General features: G+C 36.4%; 1 protein-coding gene across 1 annotated transcript in view; it reads left to right on the top strand.

The window, feature by feature from the left end:
* LOC142104186 (vomeronasal type-2 receptor 26-like) overlaps nucleotides 1–16,772 on the top strand; it is a 41,171-nt gene extending 24,399 nt beyond the window's left edge. Inside the window, exons 5-8 of the mRNA XM_075188711.1 lie at nucleotides 7,646–7,897; nucleotides 10,020–10,454; nucleotides 13,537–13,660; nucleotides 15,834–16,772. Of these exons, the coding sequence (XP_075044812.1) occupies nucleotides 7,646–7,897; nucleotides 10,020–10,454; nucleotides 13,537–13,660; nucleotides 15,834–16,741 (1,719 nt within the window). The 3' untranslated portion in view covers nucleotides 16,742–16,772. The remainder of the gene's footprint in view (nucleotides 1–7,645; nucleotides 7,898–10,019; nucleotides 10,455–13,536; nucleotides 13,661–15,833) is intronic.
* The last annotated feature ends 423 nt before the right edge of the window (nucleotides 16,773–17,195 follow it).

Raw genomic sequence — 17,195 nt, forward strand, 5'->3', positions numbered from 1 at the left:
TTTTCTAATGATATTCTTTTTTACATAAATTAGTTAGTGGTATACCTACAGTTATGTACATACAGATTAACTTTATCATTGTCTTTTGATTCTCTGCTCTGTGTAATATCTAGGCACTATATAAAGAATAATCTAAAAATTATCTTAAATAAGTAGACCTGCATCTAATAGAAAATGTAGAATAAACATTTATAATAAGATGGCCACTCGAGTGTAATCTGATTATTCCCTGGCTCTCTCCTAAAGACTGCCAGTATGGAGATCTATGTTCCACTTATTCAAAATATGTGCCCCATCTGTGATTCAGTTGGTGGAATTACTTGTATTATATTATTGTATTATTGTATGTTTTAATACATTTTTATTACACACTGATTTCTGCTTTAGGGTATGTTTTTATACACTAATAAGCGCTGCCATACTATTGATTTTTGCTTGATAGAGATTGCAGATTTGACTAGCAGATGTTTGTGTACTAATTTTGTTTTAGTCAATTACTAAGCCAAAGCCACCTGAGTTCTCTTTTTCCTTTAGTGCACAAGTGTGTGCCAGAGGCGAAACAGCAGTATATAAAGGTCGGAAGTTTATTTACAAGAAAAACATTAAGTACAAAGAACATAAAACAAAACACAAAAAAAAAAAAGCATATATGTGTTAAAACAAATCATTAGTTTTATGTATTAAAACCAGACTCTTATAAATTATATCATCATATGATGCAATTCATTCATAGGAAACAGGACAAGCCCTCAAACAGGGAGATATTTTATATTCTTGAAAATGAGGGAAGCAATTAATCTATTAACTAACATTATTGCAAGACTAAATTAATTCAAAAAGATTAAACAAATAATCATAGTAAAATAGTATGAAAGCATATAAGCTAACCAATTGTTAAATAAAGATTGAACGAATGTAGACAATTCGGTTAAATTCATTCATCATTCATTCAATTAAGTTCAATCACAATTAATTAGAAAAAAAAATGTTAGTAAATAAGTTTAACATGTCAGTAAAACATATTGGTAAACAAATTCAATGTGTCAGCAAATACATATTTTTTTTTATTAATGGTAAAATAATTGTGTAATATACCTGAAAAAAATATGTCCTAAGAAGCAAAATATAATACAAAGTTAACATAAAAAATGACTGGTAAAACTATATATTATTAAAAGTCCAAAGAACTGCTAAGAATATCGTTCAAAGATACACTCCATTAAGTATAATAAAGCATAAAAAAGTATATTATTATGCAATTGATCATTATTATCATTTTATAATCGGCACCTTTTTATTCTAAAAAGGAATTGATATTGTAAACTTATAACCAGTGTATATATACACCTCATTTTTCTCTCCCGCCGCTCTATCTCTGCTGTCTCCCTCCAACATTCACTACATTGGCTCCCAATGGCCTACAGAATTAAATTTAAACTCCTCACCCTCATCTCTAAAGCTCTTAATCAATCATCCCTTCCCTACTTCTCCAATCTCTACCTACATTCCTAGCCGCCCCCTCCGCTCTGCCTGTGACCGCCGCCTCACTGCGTCACTGATCACCTCTTCTCACTCCCGTCTCCAGGACTTTGCCCGGGCTGCTCCCCAGCTGTAGAACGATCTTCCACGTTCCATCAGGTTAGCATCTACTCTCAAAGGCTTCAAGCGTGCCCTTAAGACTCATTTCTTTATTCAAGTTTATCAGTCCTCCTAACTCCCTTGTCCCGGCTCTCTCCACCAGTTAGTACCACCCTATTTGTGTTCCCCCTTTCCTTTAGGATGTAAGCTCTCAGGAGCAGGGCCCTCTTTCCTTGTGTGCTCCTTCTACTATTCCATCACCCTTTGTACCTCTTGGCCTGCTTCCCTAGCCCTATTTTCTTAAGCTTTGGCCTACTTCTCGCTGATTTCTACCATCACTTTCACTCATTTTCCCAGAAATAATTTGATTTGCATTACCATGTGACCTGTGTCTGTGTGTATATATTTTTGATCAATTTTTGTTCTTTCTGTATCATGTTGTGTCATGGCTCTCTGTTTTCTGTATATGTCATGTACGGCGCTGCGGACTCTTTGTGGCACCTTAAAAATTAAAGATAATAATAATAATAATAATAATAATAATAATAATGATAATAATGGATGGGATTGTTGTTGACACAGGTGTGTCAGTGGTTTAGTTGATGTAGCACATGGCCTAGAACAGGCGCGGGCTGACGTCCGTCAGCCCGGGGGGCACACGCCGCACAGGCGGCCGCATCACATAACACGTGATGCGGCCGCGTCATCAATGACGCGCCGGCATCATGTGTCATGCGTGGCCGCATCACATTGAAATTTCTTCCGGGGAGCGGGCAGCCCTAACAGCCGTGATTCTGAGCAGCCCGGGGGGCCGATGCCCCCCTGCCCCCCGGCCCAGCCCGCCCCTGGCCTAGAACCAGAAAGCTAAGTTACTTTTAAGACAATAAGAACTGCAGTACAACTTAAAGATGCTGAGAAAAAGATATGTCAGAGGTTGATAAACTGGAGGGTCAAGTCTCTGGGCTAAATATATTGCAAAGTCCAGGGCCGGCAGAGCAGGACACAGTAGCTCCAGAGTGGTGTTCAGGAACACGCTGTTACAGGTTACATGGGTGAGGAAGATAATTTTGTTTTAGCTCTCAAAGACATTGAACAGAGGTTAAGGAGCTGGGTCACTTACCAAATAAGTCAAGAGCAGCTAGGATGTAGTTGCTTAACTGAAAGCTGCAATGCTGAATAACTGTATCTGGTAGTTTTGTGCTGAAGGGGAGGATATAGACTTTTGGGGTACAAAGGTAGGAGGTACACTCAAAATTAACAAGTTAAGGTGTAAATTGATGTTTTTTCCTGGACAGCAGACATTAAATTTAAGTACTCTGGTCCCACCAATGCACAGTAGCCCACCCAGTAGTGCTTCCATCCATAACACATTACTCAGTTGCCTCTCGCAAACACATCCCTTTGAAGGGGAATTAAACTTGTTTAATTGATATCTAGACCTTATTAATTGCACAACACCACAGGTTTGAAAACTATGGGTCAGAATCTCAAGTGAGGTCCCAGAATTTTATATTGAAGGACATATGATTTCAGATATTCAATTAGGAAACACCTTTTTAGGTGTGTCGGAATAAAGACATACTGACATTTGGGTCCTAGAACAATGACACATTGACTTGCACCCACAGACAGCTGCCAGCAGGTACTGTACTTCAAATGTCTAGATTTAATGGTACTTACTAGCTTACAATACCATTGTTGAATTTAAGGCATCCATATCCAAAATAGAGACTACCCCTTGTCCAAGTTACATCACCTCTTACTGGACCACAGGTCACACATTCAACAAATGCATATACTAGAGGCAGATGGCTTTACATTTTCTGAGTACACCCCTTACATGGATATTATAAACATTTGTTTGGACTATGATATAAAATTACTTCTGAAAAACAACAATTGTAAAAGATTGCAAATAGAAATATTATTTTTCATCATGTTTTTATAGGTTAGATTTATCTGCTGTGTTCTGCGTGTATTTTAAGAGCAGGACAGAATAGTCAAACACCTGCCACTAACTTCAGGAGATCTGTTATAAAAGGCAGTGAGATCATTCAGCGTCATTACACTAACAGATAGATGCATCAGGTTTCAGTATCCTACGTGGCATGTTTCACCTCTGAATATTACATTCACGGTTTGATAATCTGCATTGCATTGGAATACATTGTGCTGTCTATTGAAACAATGGCTACAGCTACAGTGGTGACAGGTTTACTTAAAGTGCTCCTGTATTTAACGATACTGTGTGTGACATTCTGTAAACTTGTTGCCCAGAACCCGTTACCTGCATGTCATCTGCAATTAACAAAATCATTTGAAGACTATCAATATTTTCAGGATGGAGACATCATAATTGGAGGAGTGTTCACCGTAAATCAGTATATAATAGGATTTCAACAAAAAGAAATTATCCAACAAATGTTTTGCATAAAGTAAGTAATAAAGAATATAACCATTTTAATTCATTTATTTTTGATTCCAACTATTGCTTAAGACATTAAACATTTGAAATTTGACTTTATATGAACATCTAAAACACAATTTTCTCTCTCTATAAAGTCAGCCTTCCTAAAATCTAACATATTTGTTTTTGTGCACTGCTTGATGGTCACTGGATCCTAGGTTCTCTCTCACATTTACATCAGATATTCTGTCTCTATTTGTAAGAGTTAAGTCTAAGTTTGCATCTTTGTGAGTGGGCTCCATCACCATTGCTTGAGGGATGCTCGGCGCAAGAAATTCAGAATGTCCCTACTTCTAAAGAAACTTGCAAAAGACCCCTCCCAGTTCACATCAGACAGCACAGACCCCCACCGACCCACCTAAAATCTGTAACCAGCATCAGCGCTGAACAGATTACTAGATAATTATGGTTGATCTATAGGTCCCTGTAAAGCTCTATCTATTACACAGGTCTGTTAGTATTTCATGAAATAATATGCTCCCCTAGGGGAGGTTCCACTAGCATTATATATATATCTATATTTTAAGATAGTTTGGAACGCAATCTGCAACTGTTCTTTTAGTACGTAAGTTAGAACATAGCTAGGGCGGATGGCTGTAATAAGCACTGATATTCCATGAATTCGTTATTAATTGCTATGGGCCTGATTTATCAAGGGACATAAACAGCGATTTTGTGCGTATTATCCGCAAGACCACTCTGCGCATGCCCAGAACCGGACCGTACGCCACAGAACACAGCCACATTCAATTCATCTTCAAAGACAAAGGACACTTACTACAGCCTACAATATCAGGGAGGTATCAAGGTGAGGAATGTCGTTTGGCCGTAGCCAATGTACAGTAAGCGCGTGCCAAACTCCAGCACACACAGCAGCATCCAATCCAGCTGTATCTTTTGCTCCAGCTACAGGGCTAGTTTAAGTGCCAATTACTAATGATGATGACTGTGTATGCATACAATAACAGGTGTATGCAGTCAGTAGCAACTGTGAACATTTATTTTATGTACATTAGACATCAATGACATCCTAATAAATGTATTTCATGTGAATTGTATTTTGATATTTTGTCCTTAATGCCTACATTATTAACAGGTGACATTAATTCAGTATTTTATTTCCTGTGTGCTCTTTTGAGAATTTATATTTCACATAGGTATTGGACATATCCAGGGGTGTAGAAACCATGGGCCGGGGGGGTACGTAGAGGAGACTGCTGCCCCCTTCCCCCCCATGATTTCTGCTGGGTAGGCAAAGACTGCATTTTGCTCCCCCCCATGATCGTCTGTGCAAAACCCTTCATGCTACTTTCTGAAGTTATGGTATCTGTTCTAAATTTGTGAAACTTTTTTAAATCATAGATTATATTCGTATAACTACCAAATGTTCTTTGATATAGATTGCATTAGTACAGATTTCATACAGATTTATTGTTTTGTATATATAAAAGACTCTTAAGTGTTCCATTCATAAACATTTAATACATAACCTGTATTGATAATGAGCAACTATTCACTTTCCTTTTAATCTGAATTTCGTGAGGTGCGTCCAGTAACAAACATGAGATACAGCAATTTGCATTTATAGCACAGACCATAACCAGTGAGGCAGTGACTATAGATTTATAAATACTCCCAATCAAATGACGAGATTAGGCTGTCAAAGAAATCTGAATAAAAACTAGGTTAAGGACTATGATTTTTTTTTTTAAGATAAACAATTGAATTTATCTATCTTTCTAACATCCATTGTAATAAATTGGTAGTTAATATTAATAATAATATTTATTTAACAATATATAAATACATTTTTATAGTAAAAAAAACAATGAAACTGACCAACCCCTGAAACACTGACAAAAATGAATATAGGATTGGGAGTCTTTGTATATCTACAGTCACTCTTACAACTGTCGTAAAGCGAGATACCAAATGTGAGAAAAAGGGCCTCCCAGCCCCATAGTAGTCCTTAGCATTTTGCCCCCATAAAATCTTCATTCCTACACCCCTGGGTGTATCCTGCAGTGTCCTGTAAAATAGAGCAGAGCAGGCCTACACCCGTTGTTTGTTGAATTCGGGTGTGCGCTGACCCAAATTATGTGCGTTCTGAAACAAACGCACGTTGCCCTCAGTATGCGTACCTTGGTGAATCAGGCCTTAAATGTTACGTAACTTAGTACTACTAATTAACAATATAATTGTTACATAATTACTAATCATTTTGCAGTGAAATGCATACATTTGGGATAATATTGCGTTAAGGATCCCAGAGTCAAGATAACATTGGCATAAGGGTATACTATAAAATCTTACCTGTTTCATATTAATATTTGAAATATACAAGAAACAGTGATATAAATATGGTCATCTTTGATGTAGGATGTCCACGGTATATTTGTATAAATTTGTGACAAAGGATATTGTATGTTTATTAAGCATCTGGTCTGAGCCAATATAAGTGGAAGGCATTACCTTAACAACAGCATTATTTTGCTCAAAGTCTAGCAATAAATCCAGGGATTCTTCTTTTGTGTGTGATTGTTAATATTCTCAGGAAAGCACAATATTGCTAAAAGTAAATATATAGCCACTGCTACATGAACAGTAAAAAAAGTTTTTTTCTACTACGCTGATTTCCTGTTGCAACAAAATAATATGGTCAAAAAATTGTTCATCTAGAGTAATTAACATCCAATTGTACAAGCAATAATTTTAAGATATAGATAGACAAATAAATGTCATTATAAAGACATATCTGCCAGGATACCCCTCGGCTTCACTCAGTTCTTACCAGTAGTTTAAGTAATTTAATATCATTATTTTTATACCATTGTTTATTATAATTAATTATGATTTGTTTAAACAATAACATGAATGAGACAAATTGACAAGATTATTTACCTTAGCTTTGTACCAGCTGGTACAAAAGGTAATTATTGGTTTATCGCTGATTAATTGTGAACAGGTTGCACTTAGTTGGGGAGAATCTTGTGAATTTATTTGTTGTAACCTATGAACCACAAATGTCACCGGTTCTCCTTCAATTTACCATAGCAAGATCCAGTTATAACATATATTCAAAATAAGATTTTGGGATATCTTTCATCATGCATCTACCCGAGGAAGGTGCTCTATTTCAAAATTCATTGCTAAATACCTATTAGACACAGGTTACCAGTCTTCCAGTTGGCTTGGGGCCACCATAAGACCCAATTTGTGATATAAAGCTACAAACATGTTATGTGCATAACACTGGTAAATTAAACTATAATAAACATGTTCATAGTTGATCTATTACTGGCCTGGTGCTTTTTCAAGCTAATAACACCTATAGTTGGGTTTTAAAATATCCATATGGCAAGTGTACTGCCTAAGCCACTAAAGTCTGTCTAAATCAGCTGTAAATGCATTAATTCATCATCCTCATTATTATTATTATTATTATTATTATTATTCTTATTATTACTACACCTTTTAACTCTAGCTACTTGTACGTTATTTAAAGGCTTTAATTTGCACAAATATATAATTGGACAATAAACAATATTTTCTTTTTATAGCCCTTCACCTGCATATTATAAAAATTTACTGACTTTTCAGTTTGCCATTGAGCAATTTAACAACAATTCTTTCATTTTACCTAATATAACACTTGGATATCATGTATATGACTCATGCTCTGATAGAAACAAGGCAATGAAAAGTGTATTACAGATATTATCTGGACCAGGACATATGGTGCCTAATTATTCCTGTACAGAAAGAGGCAAAGTGATTGCTATTATTGGAGATCACCATTCAGTAACGACTTTACCAATAGCAAAATTATTAGGAGTATATCGATATTCACATGTAAGTGAAATTTTATTTTTCTAAAATGGTTGAATATAATATTAGAAATCATAATGGATAGTTGACATGCCAATGTGATTGTGGATAGTTTGTGTTCTTTGGTGTAGTGTATAAGTTGCATCAAAATTCTTGTCACAAGAATTAGGGTTCTGTATTAATAAAACATTATTATTAATTAGATATGTAAGGTGCAACAGTGCTCCACAGCTTCATACAGTATATAAGATGAGATATACATAGAAGGTAGACAAAATAAATGCAGGCATGAAAACAAATGGTATTGAGGTCCCCTTGTTATAAGAGAGCTTACATTCTAATTGGAAGAGGACACTGCTGAAGCAAGAGGAGAGTGTGTGGCTCAGAGTTGAGATTGGAAAAGTTATGTGGGTAAATAATGGTGGGTAGTATAGGTGGGAGTATTTTTAGCTCTAATAAAGAGATGGCTTTTCATAAAGTCTCTAAATATTGGAAGGCTATACAAAAGTCTGATTGGTCATGGTAGGGAATGTCATAAGTAGGTGGCAATACAGCAGAAATGTTGTAGGCAGGAGTGACAGGTGGATAAGAGAGTCAAGGCGCAGGTCATAAGCCGATCTAAGAGGCCAGAAGGAAAGTATTTTTAAGTGAGATTTGAGATCCATGAAGGGATGTGTTCTTGAGGGCTTCGTAGGTAAGGATGAGCAATTTAAATTGGATTCTGTAGGACACAGTGAGATAGTGTAGGGATAGTGTAGGCGTCAGATTTGAACCATTGAGAGAAGAAGTTCAGTCTTGCAGCTGCATTTACATTCGATTGAAATGGGGATAGATGGGTGAGGGGAATGCCAGATTACATAAGGTTGCAGTTGTCAAGGCGGAAGATGAAGCGATAATTGGTAAGAGTCTTGGTAGCATCTTGGTTACAAAAAGGGCAAAATCTGGTAGGACAACAGGACAGGGTGTTAGGAATAAAGCAGAGGGTGAAGTCAAGTTTAACACCAAGACATCTCACTTGAGGGAAAATTGTGGTGTTATTAATGGTGAGGCATATTTGAGAGGATGTGGTGAATATAGGTGGATGGACGATGATAAGTTTTGCTTTGGACATGTTGAGCTTTGGGAAATCCATGTGGACATAGCATAGAGACAGTTGCTTACAGGAGATAGTACAGAAGGGTACAGGTCAGGGGAGGAGATGTAGATATGGGTGATGAGCCCCCTAGGTGGTACTAGACCAAATGAGTTAGTTTAATAAGAGAAAAAAATATACAGTGAGTAAAGTAGAGGGACAAAATTAGAGCTTTGTGGGACCCCAACAGATATCAGTAGTGGAGGTAAGGTTAATATACCCCACTAGCTCCATCAATACTTACCTATCCAGGAATTGTGTTGGTGTCTTGAAGTGTACCACCATCTTGAATATCCGATAGCTGGATACTTGAATATTCATGATGCAACATTCATAAAGTACAAGTTACTTCATCACATTTTCACACAGGGACCATAGAACAATGTGAGATTTCATTAATAAAAAAAGATATCTTAGCAGAATGGGAGACACAAGAAGCAGAGACATAGAGAGATAGCTCTCAAGTTTCAACTGAGTAATAAAGCTATTAAATATGTATAAAATAATGCTCTATTGGCTTATTACCTATTTAAGATATTGACAGACTATTTAAAGTGAGTACCAAATACAGCATGGATGCATAAGATTAGAAATGAAGGAAACATTGCTGCCAAATGAATATCAATGTTTCATTGCTGGTTTATCAATTCCTGAAGGTTGGGCTATAAAATGTTTTGGAATTTGGAACAAAATGTTTTTTTAATATAATATTTGAATACAACAAATTCTATAGAATTATCAAACATAACAAATGTAAATTATTAGTGACCAGTGGAGTTTTAATCTTCTCAGCAGAGATCTTCTCAGTTATCACCTAGCAGCAAAATCATCTTTTAAAATAAACATTTTATAAAATATATTTCAGCTTTTAGAAAAAAAATTGTGGAATGAAGATTGTGACTATATTGTGACCACATTTTGTGAATCACCACAAGAAAGCAAAGACATCTTCACAAAGTCTATTTAGCAGTCCAACTTAATATAAAATACATTAATGATATTTTTTCCTTGTAGATCAGTTACGGTGCAACAAATTCTGCATTAGGTGACAGAAATTTTTATCCAACCTTTTTCCGAACTCTTCAAAATGATCGCACTATTTATTCAATGTTATCTAAAGTTCTAGAATATTTTGGGTGGAAGTGGATTGGAGTTATAGCCTCAAATGATGACAGCGGAGAGGCAGAAACCCAACTGTTGACAAAATACCTGACCAGAAGAGGCATCTGCGTTGCTTTCAGTATAAAATTGCGTATCTATAATAAAAGATGGATATATAAAAGGAATTCTGAAATAATTAGAAAATCAACTGCCAATGTTATAATATTTTGTGGGACATTTTCTCATGCTGTCATAAAATGTCTAGAAGAAATGTCTGATGTTCTCAGTGACAGGACCATTGTCCTTAGTCCTAACTGGGCAAATAACAAATTTCTCATGCACAACTTTGTCAGTGTATTTAATGGTAGTGTGGTAGTTGACAATGTACCAATAATGATACCAGATATGTTGACCTTCCTTAAGAAAATTAAACCTGAAAATTACCCTGAAGATAAGTTGCTGGAACACATTTATGCTTTATACTATGGTTGCTGCTCCCCAAACCCAGCATGTTGTTATTATGGTTCCATATATAACATAAGTCTCAATGAATGCTCTGGAAAAGAGCTGATTATAAACCTTCAATATTTTCACTACTGTAGGATTGTCTCACAAGTGTATTTAGCAGTCAGTGTTATTGCTCGTGCTCTACATAATATGCGCTTATTCCTGTACCATGAACACCAAAAAATGGAAACTAACGTCTATTATTTTAAACAGCAGGTAACAAAATATATTACAATATAATGGTCTATAACTTGTTTCCATTTAAAAAATTATTTTAAAAAATAGCTTCTATATGTATGATGCCATTAAATATATATCACATAGTAGTATAAATATAGGTAAATATGGAAGAATTTCATTTTCAAATAAATGTATTACTTGTATGTGTCAGCATGCAGCATTTGTCTAAGATCTTAAATCCTTGGAGCAACTCTCTAATTACATACTGTGAGACTGACACCTGGCAGATAACAGACACAGCAACTTCTTTCTTGAATAACCATGCTTTTATTGTACACATCACCAATAACACAGAACACTCTTGTCAGACCCTAGCTCTGGCTAGACTTAAACCTCCTGCCTAGTCACTGGCCAACTATCTGGCATTGGTCGCAATGCACCAAAAAAACAATACATTTTTAAATACTTTACACCCCCCCAGCTTGACTGACAGGTGACACTCCCACTTGGTCTTTATAAAAGAGTTCTCTACAGGTGCTCTGTTTGATAAGCCTCACTGCAGACACAGTATGGCAGCTGCTGTTAGCTGTGAAAGAAAAATACATCCAAACCACCTTAAATCATATAACTTAAATTACACGTTATACTTTTACTTTGTCACACATATGTCCTCCACCTGTATATCTTTAACCATTGTGCACTGCTGTACAAATGTGTAACCCTGTCTGCAGCCTTGCCCTGCAGACTGTCAGCTGAATACCTACCTTTTCTGTTAGAGGCCAGTGGCAAACCACTCCGTGTGTCACAATACTATAACATCATTGGTGATTAGTGTTTTCCTTTGATATTATATTTTGTTGTGTTATTTCTGAATACTGTATATTGAATGAACAATTAATGACACTTACCATAAGCTGTTTGAGAATGTAGTGCATGTAATCACTTACTGAGATGTCACATTGTATCCCATTAAGGGCTATTATGAAAGTGCAAAGAATTGTAGTGCAAACAATGTGTGTTTAACGTCACATGGCCCCACACACACAATTGGCACTACCAGACAACACTGGGCCATGACACTTTTTTTTTTAAATCTATTTATTTATTTTTTAACAACTAAAACACCATTCATCATCAATGAGTTTATGATGGAGAATGCTGTCTCCTCCACTATGCTGCAACATTGACACGCTGTAAATGTAACGTTCTGCGGACGCACTTATGGGTTTATTTAGGATTACACATATCGCATATTTTACACCAGCGCTTTGGCATAAATCTGGCAAAGTCGGAATGAGCCTTTATCTCTAATTTTTCAGTGGACATTACCTGAATTTAAATGACCATAATCGTCTATTGTTTTTTAGACATTTTAAGTTATCCGCACAATATTATGCTCTCGCTACATTTCATTTTTTTGTTTTAAAGTTACATCACTATTTGAAGAATCTCAGATATTCTTCTGAAGATGACTCACCTTTAGTTTTCGAAGAAAATGGAGATTTTGTCACTTCATATTATATTCTGAATTGGATAGTTACAGAAACAATGGAAGTGAGATCATGGCGAGTCGGTGAATTCAGACCATCGGTTAGTGAAGATCGGCAGCTTTTGATCAATGAAAGAGCAATTAAATGGAAGAACGGTGTCAATAAGGTTAGGTGAAACCGTTAATAGTTATATATTACAAATCAATGGACAATATTAATTTGATGTTTCTGAATGACCTTAATTATCATTAGGATTGTAATCATATTACACTGGTCATAGTTAAGCTATAATAATATATAGTATATAAACAGAGATAAAGTTTGCCTCCTAATGACTACATAACACATGTTGTTTACTGACATAAAGGATAGTCTGAGCCGACTGACACTAAATCCAGCTGATGCCAGATCCCAAGGCTGCGCTTCGGAGTTTCCTGCGGTTTACTGGTTTGCAGCCATCGTGTGCTCTGTACTATAGTTTCTACATGTGTGTTCATTTATAAGGCATACACCTAATAGTGATGCTGGAACACAGATAAATGACTACAAATACACATCACAACGTAATACTTCACCAAGTCCGTCCAGGTGAAATTAACACACATAAAAGACAATTTAAAAGTAACTGGAAGCAATAAAGAAATAACACTTTACACAATTACACAATCAGTCAGATACAAAGGGCCATCTTACCCTGAATAACATTATCTAGGGCCTATGCAAAAAAGGATATAATGTTTCAAAGCAGTGTAGTCAGGGAGTGGGAAAAGCAGTAGACTACTTGGTTATATAGGAAGAGATATTAGTAGCATGAGTAGGTTATATCTCCACTATATAGGTCACTGATAAGACCTCACCTCAATTGCTATAAAAAAAAATACAATTGAAAATAATTTAGAGAAGGGCGACAAAAATGGTGCATTTGCTGCATAACTAAACTTATATGGAAAGACTTCAGGAGTTGAAAATGTACAGCTTAGAAGAGATAGAATTGGAAAAAATGAGAGGAATTCTACAACAACTTTGAATTCTAGGGACACACTTTGAAATTGAAGGGAGAACGACTGAAAAGTAACAAAGAACGTTTTTAAAGAATGAGCGATAGATCCATAGAATAGTCTCCCAAGAGTTGTGCTGGGGAGTCATCCAGTAAAATAATTCAAAAATGGCTATTGTGAAGATTTACATCTAAAATATAAAAATAAGTAAAATTTCCAGAAGAACATCACACAAATATATTGTCTCCATCACAGATCCCAGACTCTCGTTGCTCAGAAATGTGTTTACCTGGGAGCAGGAAGATCCCAAGACCCGGATTCCATCCCTGCTGCTATGACTGTGCTCCGTGTTCTGAGGGAGAAATATCCAATACAACTGGTACATTTTATGTGCTATAAAATAACTAAAGCTGTTATATATAATTATAACATTTATTGTATTCTTAGCTTACCCTCAACTTCAGCAGATGGCCTTGGAGGCAGGTATGTCATCCATAATCTCTTCTACTCTCAGTAAGTAAAACATAACCTTATGAAGGACCTCATTAAAAGCTTAAACTGTAGCTTTAGTGAAGTTTTACTAAGTCATAAAAAAAACTACAAAGATCTGCCTTTATTTTTCAGTCTAGTGCTGCTCTCCATAGGCAAACCGAGGGGGGTTTCCAAGTACCTGTGAACCCCCTTCCAGCCTGGGGCACTGTATAATTGAGATGGCTGGACCATGCTCCCGCTTCACATGGCTCTGCTCGAAAAGGGAGAGCTGTGTGCACCTAACAGTAGTGCACGCAGCATTGCCCATGTATATGATGGGGATAGGAAGAGTTGGAGAGCAGCCAAGCACTGTCTAAAATTATAGCCACGCCCCCCATGCATGCTGGTCATGCCCACTGGCGGTGTGGTGTGGAAACCCCCCTCTACAAATCCTGTGTTTGCCCCTGCTCTCCTCCCTACTACTAAAGCCAGCCATATCTCTCTGTAACTTCTGATTTCCAGTTAATGGGGGAGGGGCATTGACAACCCCACTCCCTGTTTCACACAGGACAGCAGCAACAGCAGAGAAGAGAGTGGCACTGGATTAATGCTTCGAGCTATCCATCAGATCTTTGGAACTCTGTACCCGTAAAAGAAGTTATGATCTTTTGTAATTAAGCAATGTATAGCTTGAATAGAAATAGTTTATGTAGGAGCCAATTAGTAAAAAATGTTTAAGGTACAGACCTTCATAGCTAAAGGAGTTGCAATTAGATTAACAACTGATGTGTCAAAGGTAAGAAGGTTTACTTTGAATCCCCAGAAATAACTCATTTATAGAGATAAGAGTGAGACAAGAAAACGAGAGAAGTCTGGAGAGAAAGATTTACAGATGAGCAGGGTCCTCCATACCCTTTGTTTTCATGTCTGCATTTATTTTGCATGTGTTTTATGTCCCTGTTTTATGCATGTCCTGTTTTCCCGACTGTATGGCGCTGCGGAGCACTGTGACTCCTTACAAATCTACGATAATAATAATAATAAGTGTGTACTCTACCCAAAACTAAAGTGTAGAGTAGAGTTTCCTTTAAAATTAATTTTGTGAATCTCTGATTTCGTAATAGAAAGCCATGATATTAAAATCATTGTGCTTTATTTTTGGAAAATGTCAATATAACACATAATACATAAATAAAATTAGTAAGAATAAATAATCAGCTACTATTTCTGGTGTATCTGCCTACAGAACACGGTAATAATATGAGTGGTGACTCTTTATATCACACTCAATTCTTCATGTATACTAATATATTTATTATCAGTATTATTCCACCCCCTTCCTAATGCCTTGGTCATGCTTCATCAGGATGCAGTGAGTTGTATTAAATAGCAGGTGAGGCAGAATTCTTCCTCCCTACACCCCCCACATCATCAGTCACCGAGATATCAGTTATGATGTTGTCTATGTTTATTGTCCTTAGTATTCCTGATTCTTTTACAAACTTAAAACGCAGATAATTCATAACCAGTAAATGTGCAAAATGCTAAGAATTAATTTAAAGTAATAATAAATTGCTGAATATATATAGGAATACTCCAAGCTCTGCAGAGGGCTCAGTGGTCCTACGAGCGCCAAGTAGATAAGACTGGTCTGCACCATATCCTTACCAAGTAGGCAGACGACAAAGACCATCAAGCCGAACCTCGTACAAGTTAGCAGAACACTATTTGTCATTTTGATATCTTAAAGCAACTCTGTTATCTATAAACTGCTGTCACTAAACTCCTGGCAGATGATTTCACAAATTAGAGATGTATTTTATTCTACCACTTAGTTTTGCAAGCAATTTATTTCTAGAAATAAAGCTTTCTATTGATCTTTAATATTTGTCTCTATAAATGAGGTTATATATTTGTCCACAGTGTGCAAACCAAATTTACTTACCCGCTCTTCATAAGTTATCACCTCTATTTTATACAGTTTCCCTCAGAACCTTTTAAAGTTTTGCTTTCTTATTAAAAGTGCCAAAAACCGTGCCCATTATCATTAATTTGACTTCATTATTTATGTATTTTTGCAGATAACGAAAATTGCATTAAATGTCAGGATGATGAATGGGCAAATATAAAGAGGGATTTGTGCATTCCCAAAAGTGAAGACTTTCTGTCCTACACAAATGATGAGATCTCTGCAGTTTTTATTTCTGTCTCAGTTTTCTTCTGCTTCACAACTCAGCTAATATTGGGAATTTTTATATCACATCAGGATACACCTATTGTAAAAGCCAATAACAAGAACCTCAGCTTCCTTCTCCTGATCTCCATCATGCTGAGCTTCCTCTGTGTGTTCCTGTTCCTCGGTCATCCTGTGGATATAACCTGCATGCTGCGTCAGATCTCTTTTGGAATCCTCTTCTCCATAGCTGTCTCCTCTGTGTTGGCCAAGACTATCATGGTTTGCATCGCTTTCAAAGCCACCAAACCCGGCAGTCTGTGGAGAAAATGGATGGGTGTGAAACTGCCCAATTGTGTAGTCTTTATCTGCTCATCTGTCCAAGTTATGATCTGTATTAGTTGGTTGTCTATCTCTCCCCCCTTCCAGGAGCTGGACACACACTCTTATCAGGGACAGATCATCGTTCAGTGTAATGAAGGTTCAGTTATTGGGTTCTACTCTGTCCTGGGTTATATGGGGGTTCTGGCAGCTGTGAGTTTTATTACAGCCTTTATAGCCCGGACATTACCGGACAGTTTTAATGAGGCCAAATACATCACCTTCAGCATGCTGGTGTTCTGCAGTGTCTGGATTGCAATGATCCCGGCTTATCTGAGCACCAAAGGGAAATACATGGTGGCTGTGGAGATCTTTTCCATATTGACCTCAAACGCTGGACTTTTAGGCTGTATATTTTTTCCCAAATGTTATATTATATTATGTAGACCTGAACTGAATAGAAAATTACATTTGTTTGACAACAGGAAATCATGAGGTTCTGCAATAAAACTGCATATGTTTCCTGGTATAATAACCTTATCTGTAATGATAATGATTATAATTTGTGTTAGTAAAGGAAAATATAGATAAAATTATTAAACATAAAAAATGCATTGATATGAGCAAGTCACATAATAAACATATCACTATACAATATATACAATAGTAATTTTATTAGTACGAGGAAACAGTCTTCAGATGCAATCAAAGGGATTTAGCAACACTTTTGTAAGCTGTAAAAAAGTTATACTGGGAACCAGTTCTATGAACAACGCAGGAATTGCACTTCAGGAAGAGGAGGGAAACACTGTCATCTATTCTGCTTCCAAAATCACTATTAAAATGTCATGGCCAAGGATATCCTTATTTTTTCTTCAGTATAGTGAAAACTTCTAATCACCTTCCTGGTCAATTGATTGCGCTCTTTCATGTTAAGAGGACACCCATT

This window comes from Mixophyes fleayi, chromosome 10, assembly GCF_038048845.1.
Source record: "Mixophyes fleayi isolate aMixFle1 chromosome 10, aMixFle1.hap1, whole genome shotgun sequence".
NCBI classification, from domain to species: Eukaryota; Metazoa; Chordata; class Amphibia; order Anura; family Limnodynastidae; genus Mixophyes; species Mixophyes fleayi.